At 41.2% G+C, this 19085-nt stretch overlaps 1 protein-coding gene across 5 annotated transcripts in view; it reads left to right on the top strand.

Moving 5' to 3' along the window:
* CTSS (cathepsin S) overlaps positions 1 to 13089 on the top strand; it is a 29166-nt gene extending 16077 nt beyond the window's left edge. For 2 of the 5 annotated variants that reach the window (XM_008984289.5, XM_035280156.3), the window contains 3 exons: positions 1041 to 1206; positions 3250 to 3352; positions 11916 to 13089. In XM_008984289.5, the coding sequence (XP_008982537.3) occupies positions 1041 to 1206; positions 3250 to 3352; positions 11916 to 12312 (666 nt within the window). In that variant the 3' untranslated portion in view covers positions 12313 to 13089. Of the gene's footprint in view, positions 1 to 1040; positions 1207 to 3249; positions 3353 to 6473; positions 6625 to 10825; positions 11083 to 11915 lie in introns of those variants that run through there. The other 3 variants (XM_054247399.2, XM_008984291.5, XM_078355567.1) reach the window with 3 other exon arrangements.
* Positions 13090 to 19085: the final 5996 nt, after the last annotated feature.

Genomic DNA, 19085 nt, shown 5'->3' with positions numbered 1-19085 from the left:
AGATCATTAACAACTTCATTCTTCCACCTACTGAGAAGCTAAATAATGCTTTCCTCTTCCTCACAGGAATACATTTTGTCAAATGATATTATAAAGATTATAACAATAACCTAAGGATTATGTCATGTTACAGAAGATTTTTTAAAGATAAAAATATTACTCAAAAACCTTCTACCTTAACCACTATTATTTTGGTTTATTTCTTTCAAGTTATTTTCCTGTTAAGCACTTACAAAACGCAGTTGGCCAGGTGTGGTGGCTCATGCCTGTGATCTTAGCACTTTGGAAGGTTGAGCTGGGAGGCTTGCTTGAACTCAAGAGTTTGAGACCAGCCTGTGCAACATAGCGAGACCTCACCTCTACTAAAAATAAAAAAAATTGGCCAAGCATGGTGGTGTGCACCTTCACAGCAGTTTCAGCTACTCAAGAAGCTGAGGTGGGAGAATCACTTGAGCCCAGGAGGTGGAGGCATCAGGCTGCAGTGAGCTATGATCGTGCCACTGCACTCCAGCCTGGACAATGGAGTGAGAGCCTGTCTTAAAAAAATAAATAATGTAAATAACTACATACAAAACATAGTTTATATACAACAAACATGAATTTATAGCTTTCCTTTTCCCACTTGAAATACACTTGTGTTTCCCAGTCTTTATATATATTATTATGTGGTCTTTATATACCATCATTTCAACTGCTGGTCATTGCAGGCATCAAAAAGATTCTAAAGCTCTCATCTAGAGTTTATCATCTCTATGTCATATTTCCCTACAGTCTACCTCAGAGTCTGAGGGGACATTGTCCTGGCAAATTTTGCATGTATGAAGATGTTCACAATTTGAAAAAATAGAATAGTTCTGTATTTCCCCATTATTGGTGAAACCTGAGATTGTTAGGGTTTGGAAGCTTTGCAAAGGAAGGAGCCTTGGACACATGAAAAAATTGAGGAAAGAAGACATATTTAAAATCCAGGCTATGGATACTGGTGATTTATAAAGGAGTTGAAGTATGCTTCTTTATCTGGTTTATACTTCTTTTTGCAGGATCAGAAATGTCAATATGACTCAAAGTATCGTGCTGCCACGTGTTCAAAGTACACAGAACTTCCTTATGGCAGAGAAGATGTCCTGAAAGAAGCTGTGGCCAACAAGGGCCCAGTGTGTGTTGGTGTAGACGCAAGTCATTCTTCTTTCTTCCTCTACAGAAGTGGTAAAATAAATACATACATAAATAAATAAACAATAAGAATTTAAAGAAAGAAGGCCGGGTGTAATCCCGGCAGTGGCTGTAATCCCAAGACTTTGTGAGGCTGAGGCGGTGGATCACCTGAGGTCAGCAGTTCAAGACCAGCCTGACCAACATGGAGAAACCCCGTCTCTACTAAAAATACAAAATTAGCTGGGCGTGGTGGTGTGTGCCTGTAATCCCAGCTACTCAGGAGGCTGAGGCAGGAGAATTGCTTGAACCCCGGAAGCAGAGGTTGCGATGAGCCAAGATCGCACCATTGCACTCCAGCCTGGGCAACAAGAGCGAAACTCCATCTCAAAAAAGAAAAAAAAAAGAATTTAAAGAAAGAAAGAATATTGGCTAAGCATGGTGGTTCATGCCTGTAATTCTGATGCTTTGGAAGGCTAAGGTGGGATGATTGCTTGAGCAATCTGGGAGTTTGACACCAGCCTGGGCCACACTGGGAGACCTTTATCTCTACAAAAAATAAAAATAAAAGTTAGCTGGGCATGGTGGCACGCACTCGTAGTCTCACCTACTTGGGAGGCTGAGGTGGGAGGATCACTTGAACCCAGGAGTTTGAGGTTACAGTGAGGTATGATTATACCACTGTACTCCAACCTGGGCAACAGAGTGAAAACCTGTCTCCAAAAGACAAGGAAGAAAAAAAGAAAGAAAGAAAGAAGGAAGGAAGAAAGAGAGGGAGGAAGGGAGAGAGGGAGGGAGGGAATTTTAAACCTCTTGAACCAACATCTGCTGGCTTCGAACTTTTCTTCTGTAGCTTCCTCACCTCTCTCAGCCTTCTTAGAATAGAAGACAGTTAGGGTCTTGTTCTGGATTAGGTTTTGACGTAAGGGCGTGCTTGGCAGGTTTACTCTTTTATCTAGACCACTCAAATTTTCTAAGACTGTTTCATTTTCTTGTCATTTGTGTGTCCACCAGAGTGGGCATTTTTAATTTCCTTCAAGCAGTTTTCCTCTACATTCACAGCATGGCTGACTGTTTGGTACAAGAGGCCCAGGCTAGGTTCTGGCCTGTCTTGGCTTTCAACATGCCTTTCTCAATAAGCTCAATTACTTCTAGCTTTTGATTTAAAGTGAGAGATGTGCAACTCTTCTTTGTACTTGAACACTTAGGAGGATCACAGGGCTATTATCTGGCATAACTGCAATATCATTGTGTCTCAGGGAATAGGGAGGCCTGAGGAGAGAGACAGGAGTGTAGGCAGTCTGCGGATCAGTCAGAACACACACATTTGTGGGTTAAGTCTGCTATCTTATGTAGATGTGGTTTTAGCTCACCCCCAAAGTTATAATATTAACATCAAAGATCATTGATCACAGATGACCATAACAGATATAATGATGACGAGAATGGTTGAAATATTGTGAGAATTACCAAAATATGGTACAAAGGCGTAACATGAGCACATGTTTTTTGAAAAATGGTACCAATAGACTTGCTGAATGTAGAATTGCCACTAACCTTCAATTTGTGAAAAATGCAATATCTGACAGGGTGCAGTGGCTCAGGCCTGTAATCCCAGCGCTTTGGGTGGCCAAGGCAGAAGGATGATTGGAGCCTAGGAGGCTGAGGTTACAGTCATCTATGATCATACCGCTGTATTATAGTCTAGACAATAGAGCTAAACTCTGGTCCTACGAAGCACAATAAAATGAGATATGCCTGTATACACACAGAATTACAATAACTTATAATTTGCAAGTTGAAAAATAGGAAGAAAACAAAAAATAAAAAACTTAGAAAAAAGTGGTGTGCTTATCAAAGAAGGTTTCTGGGGGGACTATGATTGGAGTGATGCTAAGCTTGACAGGAATACTGAAAAATACAGCATTGATGGCAAATAAGCATGAGCCCTAGTTTACACATGAGTGTGTATGTCCTTAACTTTTTAATTAACCTTGCTATGCATCCAAAGAAGGCTAATAAAAGGTAATACCATTTAAAAATGTCCTTTATTATTCTATAGTATTCACTTTTTTCCCACCCATATTTGATTCTCAGGTGTGTACTATGACCCAGCCTGCACTCAGAATGTGAATCACGGTGTACTTGTGATTGGCTATGGTGACCTTAATGGGGAAGAATACTGGCTTGTGAAAAACAGGTAATATATTCATACTTTGTATTTAATTGGAATCAGGAATTTGAGGGAATTTCAGCAAACACTTTCTTATGATTTTGATGATGATCATCATGATCAGGATATTGACAATGATGAATTTTACAGCTTCTCACAAAGTGACATTCTAAATTCAGTGCCCCCATCTCTTCACTTACTATTCTGCCTTCATTACTTTGTTTTCGTGGTTTATATTTTGTAGCACTTCTCTGATTATTCCTTCTCAGCCTCTCTTATGAACCTATTCCTCTGTTTAGCCCAAAAATGTTGGTATTTTCCCAGGGCTCTATCCTCTGCCCATTCCTCTTCTTATTCTGCTTTTTCTCGGGTGCCACAATTCCACTCTTAGGACTCCAGTTATAACCTATATATGCCAGTGGCTTTTGAATCTCTAACTCTAGCTCTGACATCTTTCCAGAACTTCAGACTTACGTGGACACACTCACTTACACATATCTTAGTGTCTCCAAACTCAATACATCCAAATAATTCAGGACTCTCTCCCCCATATTGTTCCTGCTTCGGAATTTCCCATATCAGTAAGGGGCCACACAACATAGTCAGGCGGTAAGATATGATGGATTCATCTGAGATCTCCCCAACTCCAGCCAAGCAACCAATTAGTCAGACCATTCTACCTAATCTGTGTCCTTGATCCTGTCTCTTCTCTGCTTCTTCTCCTGCGGCTCTCGTTCAGACGTCTCTGGTGTGGACTATTGCTGTGCCCTTCTCACTGGTCTCCTTTACTCTCTCTTTTCTTCCCCTTTACCCTCAAATCCCTTTCACACTGCTGCCAAACTGAGTTGTCTAAAATATGAATGAGTCTGGGCTTATAGCTCTTCTACTGAGTCTCATTTGGTATAAAATTAATGTCCCCTGACAGAGGACACGCCCGTGGCTGTGCTCCCTTGCCAGCCTCACCTCCTGGCATTTGTTGCCTCCTGCTCTTCGCTCTGGTTATGTCATGCTATCCACAGTTGCAGTTCCCATACATTCCACTTTATCTGTAACACCTTCCTTCATATCTGGGTTCCCTCTGCCTGGAACATCCTGTCTTCTCTTTATTTACGTCTCCTTTTCTTCAGAAGCAGCTCAGGCATTATCTATTCCAGAAAGGCTTGCCTGAATCCTTGGGCTGAGCAAAATGTCTTTTTTCTATGCTGCCAAAATATCCTGTGCATGCTGGATCACAGCATTTTAGGTATCATATTTAAATTGCATATTTACCTGTCTGTCACTCCAATGTTCTGTATGTGCCTTTGGGGAGATACCACGTCTTGTCTTTATATCCGCAGTGCAGACTGAGTGGGCGGCACCTAAAGGCTTCTCAATACATGTATTTAACTGACAGCTATATCACTCATAAACAAAAGGAACATAACTTCTAGAGGTAAAAAACAGAGGAAATATGCAGATTGAGTCTTTGGGGCACACCTGCAGTTTCTCTGTGTTAGTTTGCTATGAGTGCCATAACCCAAAGTGCCATGAGCTGAGCAGCTTAAATAGCAGAAATGTACGTCTCCCAGTTCTGGAGTCTGGCAGTGTAAGATCAAGGTGTTGGCAAGGTTACTTCCTTCTCACACGGTGAGGAAGAAAATGTTCGTGGACACAGGAAGAAAAAATGCTGTATGATCTTATATGTGGGATCTAAAAAAGTCAAACTTACGGAAACAGACAGTAGAACGATAGTTGCCAGCGACTGGAGGCTGGGGAAATGAGGAGATGTTGATCAAAGAGTGTAAACTTTCAGGTAGGAGATAAACAAGTTCTTGGAATCAAAGGTACAGCATGGGTGGAGATGGATGTGTTATTTCCTTTGCTTACGGCAATCATTGCACAATGCGCATATACATCAAATCATCACACCGTACACTTTCAGCTTATACAATGTGTGTCAATTAAATATGTTCTTTTAATTTAAAAAATACATGTTTGATGGCTCTCCCCTAGCCTCTGAAAGTTTGCTGGTGATCTTTGACTTTCCTCGGTGTTTAAGAACCATCACCCTGACCTCTGCCTTCATTTTCATGTGACATTCTCTCTGTATGCATTTCTGTCTCTATTCATAATTTTACTGTTTTCCCTCTTTTTGAGACAGAATCTCACTCTGTCACTTAGGCTGGAGTGCAGTGGGGTGATCGGTGTTCACTGCAGCCTCAAACTTCTGGGCTCAAGCAATCCTCCCACATTAGCCACCAAAGTAGCTGGGACGACAGGCATGCACCACCACACCAGGCTAATTTTTTTGTATTTGTAGATACAGAATTTTGCTGTTTCCCAGGCTGGTCTCAAACTCCTGGGCTCAAGTGATCCTCCTGCTTTGGTCTCCCAACGCCTTGGGATTATAGGTGTGAGCCACCGTGCCTGGCCAGTTTTCCCTTTTCATGAGCATCAGCCATGTTGGTTAGGACGCACCCTAACGACCTTATTGTAAGTTAGTTAATTATATCTACATCAATGCTATCTTTAAATAAGATCACATTCTGATATACTGGAGGTTAGGATTCCAACATGAATTTTGGGGGGATACAATGCAACCCATAACACCCCTCAAATCTTCTCAATATTTCTACTGTTACCATTATACCTCAAACCACCATCCATCTATCTCCTGGTCTATTGCAATAATCTCATAACAGGAAGCTGCTTCCCTCTTGTTTGCTTACAATCAATCCTCTACACAGTAGCCAAAATGATCTTTTAAAGCGTAAAGTAGATTATGTTACCCTCCTACCCCAAACCCTCTAATGGCTTTCCTTCCCACTTACAATCAAACCCATGACCTGTAGAGCATGACATTATCTGGCCTTAGCTTGCCTCTCCTACCACCTCTCCAACTACTCTCCCCTCTGTCACTCAGCTCCTGGCACACTAGCCTTTTTGCTATTTCTCAGACATACCACGCTTATTCCCAGCTCTTTATCTAGGTCTTTGCCTCACTTGCATGTTTGCTTGTGAGGCTAAGCTTTTCCCGACCCAACCATTCCACCTAAAATTGAGCCCTGTCTCCTAACACTCTGTATCTTTTATCCTGCTTTATTTTTCTTTATTGTACATATCATATTATGTCAAGTATTTCTTTGTTTACTGTATGTTTCCCCTCTAGAACCTAGGCTTTAGAAAGACTTTGCCTCTGTAATCCTAATGCCTCGGAGAGTGTCTGGCACAGCCTAAGAAACCCAGGGCTTCAGCCTATTACAAAGGACCCTGGCATCGATTTTAGAAGTCTAATAAGCCTTACAATATGCAAGGAGAAGGTAGGATGACCAACTTTTCCACTTTGCTAAGGGCTATGCGATGAGGCTTTCTGGGACATAGGACTTTCTTTTTAAAACCAGAACAGTCCCAGGCAAACTGGGACTGGTGGTCACCCTAGAAGAAGGCTATATACATATGTTTTGAAGTAGACAGACTCTACTTGAGTTCAATCAGATGGCCTCATACCTGGATAATGATGAAAATAGCGACCTTCACTTAGTAAGCATTGGCTATGTACCAAATATTGTGCAAGTACTTTAGATACATTTTCTCATTTAATTTTTGAAGTACTCCTATGAGAGACATTTAGTCAACAAACTTACCCAAATTCGAACAGTTTGAGTGAAAGAGCTATAGAATCAATAAAAATATACAACTTGGTAAGTACTGAAATTGGAACAGACCTTGTATGGTTCTGAAGGCAAGAATTTGTCCTTAGATATTTTATTTAGCTAAAGATTTTTATCAGTTTCATTGTTTAAGTGAAGTTAGCAGGACTCAGTCAAAAAGAGGTCTGAGGTCCTTTGCAAAATTGGGGGCAGCTGATCTTGATCTGTAAAACTGAGAAAAGTAAGTTGTGCAAATGTTGAATGGGGTTTCGGATTCCTTGGTCTCACTGACTGAATTCATACTGACAGTAACTAGACCCTCAATTCAATTTTCATACTAGAACTCAGGTCCAAACTCAGTTCATCTAAAATGATTTATTCTATCGATTATTTAAGGCAGTGACCATAGTAAGATGTAAATTACACGACATCCTGGGTGTTCTGATCTGAATTTCATTCCCCATGAGACTTCACTCACACAGATTACTACAGGGATAGGCAGAGTATAAAAGTTAGAGTGGGCTTTGGGATAAAATAATCCTAGATTTGAACTCTGGCTTCACAATTTACCATCTATGTGACATTTGGCAAGCCACTTTACCACTCTGCCCTTCTGTTTTTTTTCTGTAGTAAAAGAAGATAATACTAACCTCACAGAATGATGATTGAATTAGATAATTTATGTGAATCTGTTTGGCACAGAGTAAGTAGCTATTAATATTAGCCTGGCCAGACTATTGTTATTGCTTTTGTTATCAAACTAGATATTAAAAGAACATTGCTGCAGCCTGGGCAACATAGTGAGACTTGTTCTCTACTAAAAATAAAAGATTAGCTAAGCATGGTAGTATGCACCCGTGATCCTAGCTACTTGGAAGGCTGAGGCCGGAGGATTGCTCAAGCTCAGGAGGTCGTAGCTGCGGCCACACACCAGCCTGGGCAACATGGTAGGACTCTGTCAAAAACAAAATCAAAAACACTGCAGCCATTGATTTGTTGGAGGGGATGATGGAGTTGGAATTTTATTGTAAAGGTATGGAGAGCCACTGAAAATTTCTAAGCAGTAGAGTGGCAGCTAAGTGAAAGGAAGCAAAGAAAGGAGCTTGTGAAAATGTTTAAGGAGTGACCAGAGACAGATGAGAAAATCAGAACATAGTAGTGTCTTAAAGCCAAGAGACCAGTGAGGTGGGAGTAGACCACTGTGTTAAATGATACAGAGAGATAAAAACAGGGCCTGCAAAATGTCCAATGAGGGCTGATACATAGAATATTTAAGGCCTCTTAAAGCACAGTCCTTTTAAATGGTATCATTTGTCTGCCAGCAATAAACCAGCATTTCTTAGGTTCTCCACTGCATGCAAAAACACAACCTTTGAGTCCCTGAGCCAAAATGTATCACAGCTTGCCTTCGCCTATGTAATTGAAGTACATGTTCCTCCACCTGCAGTTCTGAGCTGTTCACAAGATGGCCCCAGACCAGCTTTCTGTCCTCTTTTTCCACTATTCCACTAAAGGTATCTGGTTTTCCTGTCAACCAAATTTCTTACACTCCAGGCACACTAGGCATTTTCTCAATTTCATGCTTTCATTTGTATCCTAGAGCACTCAATGAATTCTGCCTTGTATGATATTTACATACCTACCACTACAAAACCTCAGAATCATAAAGAGCTTTAGAAATCATTCCTCTTACAAGGATTTTGTCAGTTTTTTCATCAGTCTTGGTAAAGTAAGAAAAATTAAAATATTTTGGTGACTTTTTCATAAATCTGAATTTATTTACTCAAAAGACTATCCTTAAAATAGAGATTCTATCTTTGGATTTTTTGCTTTTGCTGTTAAAATGTCTTTTCTTTTACAACACGATGGTGATAGTAAGTGGTTTAATTTTTATTTATTTTCTTTTTTTGAGACAGAATCTCACTCTGTTGCCCAGGCTGAAATGCAGAGGCACAATCTCAGCTTAATGCAACCTCCACCTCGCCTCCTGGGTTCAAGCAATTCTCCTGCCTCAGCCTTTCAAGTAGCTGGGACTCAGGCACATGCTACCACGCCCTGCTAATTTTTCTATTTTTAGTAGAGATGGGGGGTTTCACCATGTTGGCCAGGCTGGTCTCGAACTCCTGACCTCAAATAATCCACCTGTCTCAGCCTCCCAAAGTGCTGGGATTACAGGTATGAGCCACCGTGCCCAGCCAATAGTATGGTTTTTAAATTGATAACTATATATCAATCTGTAAAAACTTTTTGAACTTCTCTAAGTCCATGAAATCAAAAAGTGAAACACTGATCAGTTTGAACCCTAATCTGCCCCATGAATTTCATCTTAAGCATCTCTACCCAGTAGATTCTGCTTGCTTGAACACTTCCAGTGCCAAGCAGAAATATTTCTTTTCTTTTCTTTCTTTCTTTTTTTTGAGACAGGGTCAGGCTGGAGTGCCAGGAATGCAGTGGTGCAGTCATAGCTCACTGTAATCTCGAATCCCTGGGCTCAAGTGATCCTCCCCACTTCAGCCTGCAGAATAGCTAAGGAATACAGCCACTATACCTGGCTAATTTTTTTTTATTTTATTTTGGGCTAGGCACGGTTGCTTACGCCTATAATCCCAACACTCTGGGAGGCTGAGTTGGGTGGATCACCTGAAGTTAGGAGTTCAAGACCAGCCTGACCAATATGGTGAAACCCCATCTCTACTAAAAATATAAAAATTAGCTGGGTGTGGTGGCACACACCTGTAATCCCAGCTACTCAGGAGGCTGAGGCAGGAGAATTGCTCTAACCCAGGACACAGAGGTTGCAATCAGCCAAGATTGTGCCACTGCACTCCAGCCTGGGAAACAGTGAGACTCTGTCTCAAAAAAACATATTTTTTTGGTAGAAACAGGGTCTTGCTATATTGCCCAGGCTGGTCTCAAACTCTTGGTCTCAAACAATCCTCCCACTTCAGCTTTTCAAAGCACTTGGATTACAAGTGTGAGCCACCATGCCTGACTCATTTTTCAATAGCTTTAATTATGAGAAAGTCTTATCTCAGCTCCACTTCTAGACCAAAAAGCTCTTTCAGAGCTGCATTTTTATTGTTTACTTTAGAATTCCCTGCCCTATACCTTTTTCATAGTAGTCACTCAAAAATATTTTTTTTTCTTTTTTTGTTGTTTTGTTTTTTGAGACGGAGTTTCGCTCTTGTTACCCAGGCTGGAGTGCAATGGCGCGATCTCCGCTCACCACAACCTCTGCCTCCTGGGTTCAGGCATTTCTCCTGCCTCAGCCTCCTGAGTAGCTGAGGCTACAGGCATGCACCACCGTGCCCAGCTAATTTTTTGTATTTTTAGTAGAGACGGGGTTTCACCATGTTGACCAGGATGGTCTCGATCTCTTGACCTCGTGATCCACCCGCCTCGGCCTCCCAAAGTGCTGGGATTACAGGCTTGAGCCACCATGCCCGGCCTCAAAAGTATTTCTTAATTGACATTCTCTAGAGGAATTTAAGTTTGATAGAAAATCATTATCCATGTATCACAAAATTTAGAGATAAAGTCTTATAAAGGATCCTAATACTCTTTCCTTAGAGAAGGCATATTTTTAAAGTTAGGAGGATTAAAGAACTGTGATGGATCTTACGATAGTTTTCCTTAGGTATTAAGTCTACTCATCACTATAGCACTAAAGCTTTCCAAACCCATATTTTAAATTGCCTGAAATCCCTAGAGAAATTGTGATATTATTTCATTCTAATTTTGTTTTACAGCCTTTCATATGTAATCACTTATAGAGGAAAACAATGAGATAAAAAGTTATAATATGAAAAAAAGTTGATAATATGATTTGATTGTATGCAATTGTAATTTTGTATTATTTCTTTTTCTAAAGCTGGGGCAGCAACTTTGGTGAACGAGGATATATTCGGATGGCAAGAAATAAAGGAAATCATTGTGGGATTGCTAGTTATCCCTCTTACCCGGAAATCTAGAGGATCTCTTCATTTTATAACAAATCAAGAAATATGAAGCACTTTCTCTTAATTTGTTCTGCTGTATCCAGAAGAAATAATTGTGTCATGATTGATGTATATTTACTGTGCTGTTTAGAAAATATAGTTTGAGGCTGGGCTTGATGGTTCACGCCTGTAATCCCAGCACTTTGGGAAGGCTGAGGTGGGTGGATCACAAGGTCAAGAGATTGAGACCATCCTGGTCAACATGGTCAAACCCTGTCTTTACTAAAAATACAAAACATTAGTTGGGCATGGTGGCACATGCCTGTAATCCCAGCTACTCAGGAAGCTGAGGCAGGAGAATTGTCTGAACTCAGGAGGCGGAGGTTGCAGTGAGCTGAGATTGCGCCATTGCAGTCCAGCCTGGGTAACAAGAGCGAAACTCCGTCTCAAAAAAAAAAAAAAGAGGACTCAATAAACGTTTTTAAATTAAATCATGTTAAAGAAAACAAATGCATAAAAGATAAGCACTTTGGAAGAATTATTTTAATGATCAACAATTTAATATACTAGTCCAAATTATTTTTACCTATCCATCAACAATTTGACCAAGGCCTTTTCTTGGCAAATAATTGAGCCAACTGAAATTAAATACCCAATAGTCCACTGCTCATATTTTTATCTGATTCAGATGGATCTTCCTCACAACTGCTCTAGATAAGTAGATGTATCTAAGCAGGCAGCAGGAACTTTAAATTTCTTAAGTTCATGTCACAGGCATGAACAATGTGTGGGATAATGTCATTAATGTATCCTAAACTGATCTAAACTAATTTCACTAAGTCTGGCTCCTTCTCCTCCATAAACCACATTTTAAGGAACAAGAATTGCTAAATATAAAAACATAATACCATAATACATGGCGATCATCAAAAGTGTAGAGAATATTGTAGATATTATAGTTAAAAAGTATTTAGTTGATTAGTTTTCAGTTTTGTGGGTTTTTTTTTTTTTTTTTTGAGACAGAATCTCGCTCGGTCGCCCAGGCTGGAGTGCAATGGTGCCATCTCAACTCCCTGCAACCTCTGCCTACCCAGTTCAAGAGATTCTCTTGCCTCAGCCACCCAAGCAGCTGGGATTTACAGGTACACACCACCACGCCCAGCTAATTTTTATATTTTCAGTAGAGACAGGGTTTTGCCACATTGGCCAGGCTGGTCTCGAACTCCTGACCTCAGGTGATCCACCCACCTCGGCCTCCCAAAGTGCTAGGCATGAGCCACTTCACCTAGCCTACTTTTCAGTTTTTAACATAATTTTTGTTTTTATCCACAAGTATTTGAAAGTAGAACAAAAACATGGGTTTTTAGTCTTTAGCAATCTGATAAAGCCTATGAATGCCTTCTCAGAATCATGTTTTTAAATGCATAAAACATATAGGATTACAAAGGAAGCCAATTCTATTGAAATACAGTTATTAAAATGTTAAATATAAGTTTGTTATATACTAATATACATGCTTCTTTATAAATGCATTCAGTAAGAGTTAATAGCTATCCTAAATTTGAAGTAGTGATGAACATAACGAAATAGATGCAAAAAAGTCATGTGATATGAAAGTATCTGGGTTTTCTTTTGATGATAAGGTATTGCTAATATTACTGTGGTTTATGAGCTATGTTCAGAATTGAAGAAAATCCTAACTTTCAGTTAGAGGTTAGTGACAAGGTTCAGGATGCCCTACACAAAATATAGCACCTTGACATATTGAATATTTTAAGCTGAAGGCATTTGAGAAAACTGCAGAAGCAGGAAAGTGACTCTGACCTTCCGCCTGCCCTTCTCCCCAGAAGCAGCCACAAAACCTAGGAAGGATTTTCTGGACTTCCCCTGAAGTAAATCATAAGATCCTCATGTAAGAGGTGCTCTCCCCGCACCCAAAGAAAAGGAGCATCCTTACCTCCAAAAGCACAAGGACACAAAGAGGAATCTAAACAAAGGCCTGCTAAGTTTCCCCCAGTGGATTACATTTAGCTTGTCCACACTTTGCCCTATCACATTTCTCTATCACTGGCTGCTTTTCATCAAATCTGCTATTAAAAAAATTCAAGTTTAACTGTTTCTTTGGGACTTTATTTCCTTATGGAGGCTCTTGTGTCATGTAAAAGTTATATTAAATAAATGTGTATGCTTTTCTCTTGCTAATCTCTCTTTTGTAATAGGGATCTCAGCCCTAAACCTAGGATGCATAGAAGGAAAGATATGTTCTCCCCTACATTAGTAAAAATAAAAATGAAATTTTTGACTGATACAAATTCACAAATTCCTTGAATTCTAGCCAAGGAGGCTTTAAGTGTTGTGGCTCTTAATTAAAGAATGCCTGAACTAAACAAGTAGAATAATGAAATATGGCCAGGTGCAGTGGCTCACACCAATAATCCCAGCACTTTGGGAGGCCGAGGCGGGTGGATCATGAGGTCAAGTGATTGAGACCATCCTGATCAACAAGGTGAAACCCCATCTCTACTAAAAATACAAAAATTAGCTGGGCATGGTGGTGTGCGCCTGTAGTCCCAGCTACTTGGGAGGCTGAGGCAGGAGAATTGCTTGAACCCAGAAGGTGGAGGTTGTGGTGAGCCAAAATCATGCCACTGCACTCGAGTCTGGGTAACAACAGTGAAACTCCATCTCAAAAAAAAAGAATAATGAAATATTTAATATTAAATAAATTTTATTAATAATAAAAATGTTTATTGGTTGCCCAATATAAAGGGAAATTTTTAGCAATAAGTAGTTTCAAACATCTAGAGATAAATTATCTAAAAATATGTTTAAAATAACAAAAAAGAATTTATTCTGGGCCGGGCGCCGTGGCTCACGCCTATAATCCCAGCACTTTGGGAGGCCAAGGTGGGTGGATCACAAGGTCAAGAGATCGAGACCATCCTGGTCAAAAAGGTAAAACCCCATCTCTACTAAAAATACAAAAATTAGCTGGGCATGGTGGTGCATGCCTGTAGTCCCAGCTACTCAGGAGGCTGAGGCAGGAGAATTGCTTGAACCCAGAAGGCAGAGGTTGCAGTGAGCCAAGATTGTGCCATTGCACTCCAGTCTGGAGCAAAACTCCATCTAAAAAAAAAAAAAAATTTATTCTGGAACAATTTCTAGACAGTAGCATGCAAAATGATTTGAAGAAAAACATTTTAAAAGCCAGGTGCAGAGGCTCACGCCTGTAATCCCAGCACTTTGGGAGGCTGAGGTGGGAGAATCACTTGAGCCAGAAGTTCAAGAGTCTGGTGTTGAACTCCTGGGCTCAAGTGATCCTCCTGCCTCTCATTATGAGCACATAAAAAGATCCCCATCTCTACAAAATATTTAAAAATTAGCCAGGTGTGGTGGTGCGTGCCTGTAGTTCCAGCTACTAGGGGAAAGGCCGAGATGGGAGGATCATTTGAGCCCAGGAGATTGAGGTTGCAGTGAGCCATGATAATGCTACTGCACTCCAGCCTGGATGACAGAGTAAGAGCTTGTTTCAAAACAAATAAATTGGTAAATAATAAACAAAAATTTTAAATACAACAATCCAGTCTGGTGTGATGGCTCGCTCCTGTAATCCCAGCAATTTGGGAGGCTGAGGTGAGTGGATCACTTGAGGTCAGGAGTTGGAGACCATCCTGACCAACATGGTAAAACCCCATCTCTACTAAAAATATAAAAATTAGCTGGGTGTAGTGGCAGGCGCCTGTAATCCCAGCTACTCAGGAGGCTAAGGCAGGAGAATTGCTTGAACCTGGGAGGCAGAGGTTGTGGTGAGCCAAGATCATGCCATTGCACTCCATCCTGGGCAACAAGAGCAAAACTGCGTCTCAAAAAAAAAAAAGAAAGAAAGAAAAGAAAAGAAACACGGCTGGGTGCGGTGGCTCACGTCTATAATCCCAGCACTTTGGGAAGCCGAGGTGGGTGGATCACAAGGTCAAGAGATCAAGACCATCCTGGTCAACAAGGTGAAACCCCATCTCTACTAAAAATACAAAAATTAGCAGGCATGGTGGCGTGCGCCTGTAGTCCCAGCTACTCAGGAGGCTGAGGCAGGAGAATTGCTTGAATCCAGGAGGCGGAGGTTGCAGTGAGCCGAGATCACGTCATTGCACTCCAGCCTGGATAACAAGAGCGAAACTCCATCTCAAAAAAAAAAAAAAGAAAAAAATACAGAAACAATCTAAAAGTTATTATAGTAGTCTACATGTGTAGTGATTAAACCCTAAACTAACTAAATATATCATTTTCTGAAAACAGCAAAGAAATAAAAAATAAACAAAGTAAATCTGGGAGTCATCACAGAGAAGTTGACAAAACTTTAAACTGTGTAATAAAAGAAACAGTGCTCACTTCAGCAGCACATAGATTAGCAAAAAGAATTGAAAAATTATATTTGAGAAAAAGAAACAAGATTTAAGTATTCTGGAAATAGGAGTTCATGAGACAATGCCATCAATATATTTAAAATAAATATGACAGATACTTAGTATTTCCTTTTCCCTTCTCTCTTTTTTCTTCTGTTGTCTTTTTTTTTTTTTTGAAACAGGGTCTCACTCTGTCACCCAGGCTGGAGTTCAGTTGTGCAATCACACTGCTCACTGTAGCCTTGAACTCCCAGGCTTAAGCTATTTTTTCACCTCACGTATTTGCCTCAACCCCTCCAGTAGCAGGGACTAGAGGTGCAAGCCACCATGCCTGGCTTATTTTGTGTGTGTGTGTGCAGAGATTGGAATCCATTATGTTGCCCAGCTGGTCTCCAACTCCTGGCCTGAAGTGATCCTCCCACTTTGGCCTCCCAACGTACTGAAATTACAGGCATAAGACCTACTATTTCTTTCAATCAAATTATTCTTTTCTTACTCTTCTCTTCTAGATGAGAATCTTGATAGTGATTCAAGTATGCATATTCTAAGTTACCAAAAAGATTATAAATCGGAACATGTAAGAAATGGGGCCAGATATGGTGGCTCACACCTGTAATACCAGCACTTCGGGAGGCCAAGGAGGGCATCACCTGAGGTCAGGAGTTTGAGACCAGTCTGGCCAACATGGTGAAACCCCATCTCTACTAAAAATACAAAACTTACCCTGGCAAGGTGGTGGACACCTGAAATCCCAGCTACTTGGGAGGCTGAGGCAGGAGACTTGCTTGAACCTGGGAGGCAGATATTGCACTGAGCCGAGATCGCACCACTGCACTCCAGCCTTGACAATGGAGAGAGACTCTGTCTCAAAAGAAAAAAAAAGAGGCAGGGCGCGGTGGCTCACACCTGTAATCCCAGAACTTTGGGAGGCCGAGGCGGGCGGATCACGAGGTCAAGAGATCAAGACCATCCTGGCCAACATGGTGAAACCCCATCTCTACTAAAATACAAAATTAGCTGGGCATGGTGGCACGTGCCTGTAGTCCCAGCTACTCAGGAGGCTGAGGCAGAATTGCTTGAACCTGGGAGGTGGAGGTTGCAGTGAGCCCATATCACACCACTGCACTCCAGCCTGGAGCCTGGCGACAGAGCAAGACTCCATCTCAAAAAAAAAGAAAAGAAAAGAAAATAGGCCTGGCATAGTAGTTCATGCCTGTAATTGAAACACTTCGGGAGGCTAAGGTAGGATGACCACTTGAGGCCAGTATTTCAAGACCAGCCTGTGCAACATAGCAAGACCCTGACTCTACAATAAAATTTAAAAATTAGCTGAGTGTGGTGGCACACACCTGTAGTCCCAGCTGTTACAGAGGCTTAGGTGAGACGATTGTTTGAGCCCAGGAGTATGAGGCTGCAGTGAATATGATTGCACCACTGCACTCCAGCCTGGGAGACTGAAAGAGACCCTGTCTCTAAAGAAAAAAAGCGGCTGGACACTGTGGCTTATGCCTGTAATTCTAGCACTTTGGGAGTCCAGGGTGGGCAAATCACCTGAGGTCGGGGTTCAGCACCAGTCTAGTCAACATGGTAAAACCCTGTCTCTACTAAAAATTCAAAAATGAGTTGGGTGTGGTGGTACACGCCTGTAATCCCAGCTACTAGGGAGGCTGAGGCAGGAGAATTGCTTGAACCTGGGAGGTGGAATGAGCCAAGACTGCCCCACTGCGCTCCAGCTTGGGTGACACAGTGAGACTCCGACTCAAAAAAAAAAAAAAAGGTGACTTAACTATAATTCAAAATAATTATTAGACCAAGGTTTTCACTATTTTTAATCCTGATAACACGGTTCTAGTCTTCATTTCTCTCTTAGTTGAATGACTTTGGGCAAATCTTTTCATATCTGGGTGGCAGTTTTCTCCTTTGTAATGAAGATATTTCAAAGTTTATGAATACAGGCTTATCTCATTTTATTGTGCTTTGCAGATATTGCATTTTTTACAAAGTGCAGGTTTGTGGCAACCCAGCATCAAGCAAGTCTGTCAGCGCCATTTCTCAACAGCATATACTAACTTAATGTGTCTGTGTCACATTTTGGTAATTCTTGCAATATTTAAACCTTTTCATTATTATTATCTGCTATGGTGATCTATGATCAGTGATCTTTAACGGTACTGTGTTCGTTGTCATGGGATGCCAAAAACCGCACCCATGTAAGATGGTGAACTTAATCAACAAATCCACTGACTGGCTGTGTCCCCATCTCTTTCCCTCTCCTTGGGCCTCCCTATTTCCTATGACACCACAATATTGAAATTAGGTCAATTGATAACCTGGCAATGTTGTCTGTGTGTTCAAGTGAAAGACAGAGTTGCATGCGTCTAACTTAAAAGCTCGAAATGATTAAGCTTGGTGAGGAAGGCATGTCAAAAGCCAAGATAAGCTGAATGGGCCTCTCGTGCCAAATAGTTCGCCAAATTGTGAATGTAAAGGGAAAGTTCTTGGAGGAAATTAAAAGTGCTACTCTAGTGAACACAGGAATGATAAGAAGGTGAAACGGTCTTTTTTTTTTTGAGACAGAGATCCTCTCTGTCACCCAGGCTGGAGTGCAATGGCACAATCTCCGTTCACTGCAACCTCCGTCTCCTGAGTTCAAGTGATTCTCCTGCCTCAGCCTCCCTAATAGCTGGGATTACAGGCACACGCCACCATGCCTGGCTAGTTTTTGTATTTTTAGTAGAGATGGGTTTCACCATATTGGCCAGGCTGGTCTTGAACTCCTGACGTCGTGATCTGTACAGGCATGAGCCGCCATGCCTGGCCAAGTTGCTTCTTATGGATGATTGAAGAAAGTGGTTTATTAAGATGGAATCTACTCCTGGTGAAGATGCTGTGAACAAGATTGCAATGGCAACAAAGGATGTTAAATGTTACATAAACTTAGTTGACAAAGTAGCAGCAGTGTTTGAGAGAAATGACTCCAATTCTGAAAGAAATTCTACTATGAGTAAAATGCTATCAAACTGCATCCCATGCTACAGAGAAATCTTTTTTTTTTTTTGAGAGGGAGTTTCGCTCTTGTTACCCAGGCTGGAGTGCAATGGCACAATCTCGGCTCACCGCAACCTCCGCCTCCTGGGTTCAGGCAATTCTCCTGCCTCAGCCTCCTGAGTAGCTGGGATTACAGGCATGCGCCACCATGCCCAGCTAATTTTTTGTATTTTTAGTAGAGACGGGGTTTCACCATGTTGACCGTGATGGTCTCGATCTCTTGACCTCGTGATCCACCCTCCTCGGCCTCCCAAAGGAAGAGTCAGTCGATGTGGTGAATGTCATTGTTGTTCTAATTTAGGAAATTGCTACAGACACCCCAACATGCAGCAAACACCTCCCTGATCAGTCAGCAGCCATTAACATCCAGGCAAGACCCTCTACCAGTAAAAAGACTATTATTCAGATGACATTAGCACTTTTTAGCAATAAAGTATTTTTAAATTAAAGTATGCGCATTCTGTTTCTAGATATTATGCTCCTGCACACTTAACAGACTACAATAAGCATAAGATATATACAGTAAATATATTAAGATATTAATAGTATAAACATAACTTTTTTTTTGAGAGAAGAGTCTCACTCTCGCCCAGGCTGAGTGCTGTGGCTCAAACAGGGTTCACTGCAACTGCCAACTCCTGGGCTCAAGGGATCCTCCTGCCTAAGCCTCCTTAGTAGCTGGGACTACAGTTGTGTGCCACCACCTAAGCCTCCTTAGTAGCTGGGACTACAGTTGTGTGCCACC

This window comes from Callithrix jacchus, chromosome 18 (assembly GCF_049354715.1).
Source record: "Callithrix jacchus isolate 240 chromosome 18, calJac240_pri, whole genome shotgun sequence".
Taxonomy (NCBI): domain Eukaryota; kingdom Metazoa; phylum Chordata; class Mammalia; order Primates; family Cebidae; genus Callithrix; species Callithrix jacchus.
The sequence above is the reverse complement of the archived record's forward strand: the minus strand, read 5'-3'. Positions and strand labels throughout refer to the sequence as shown.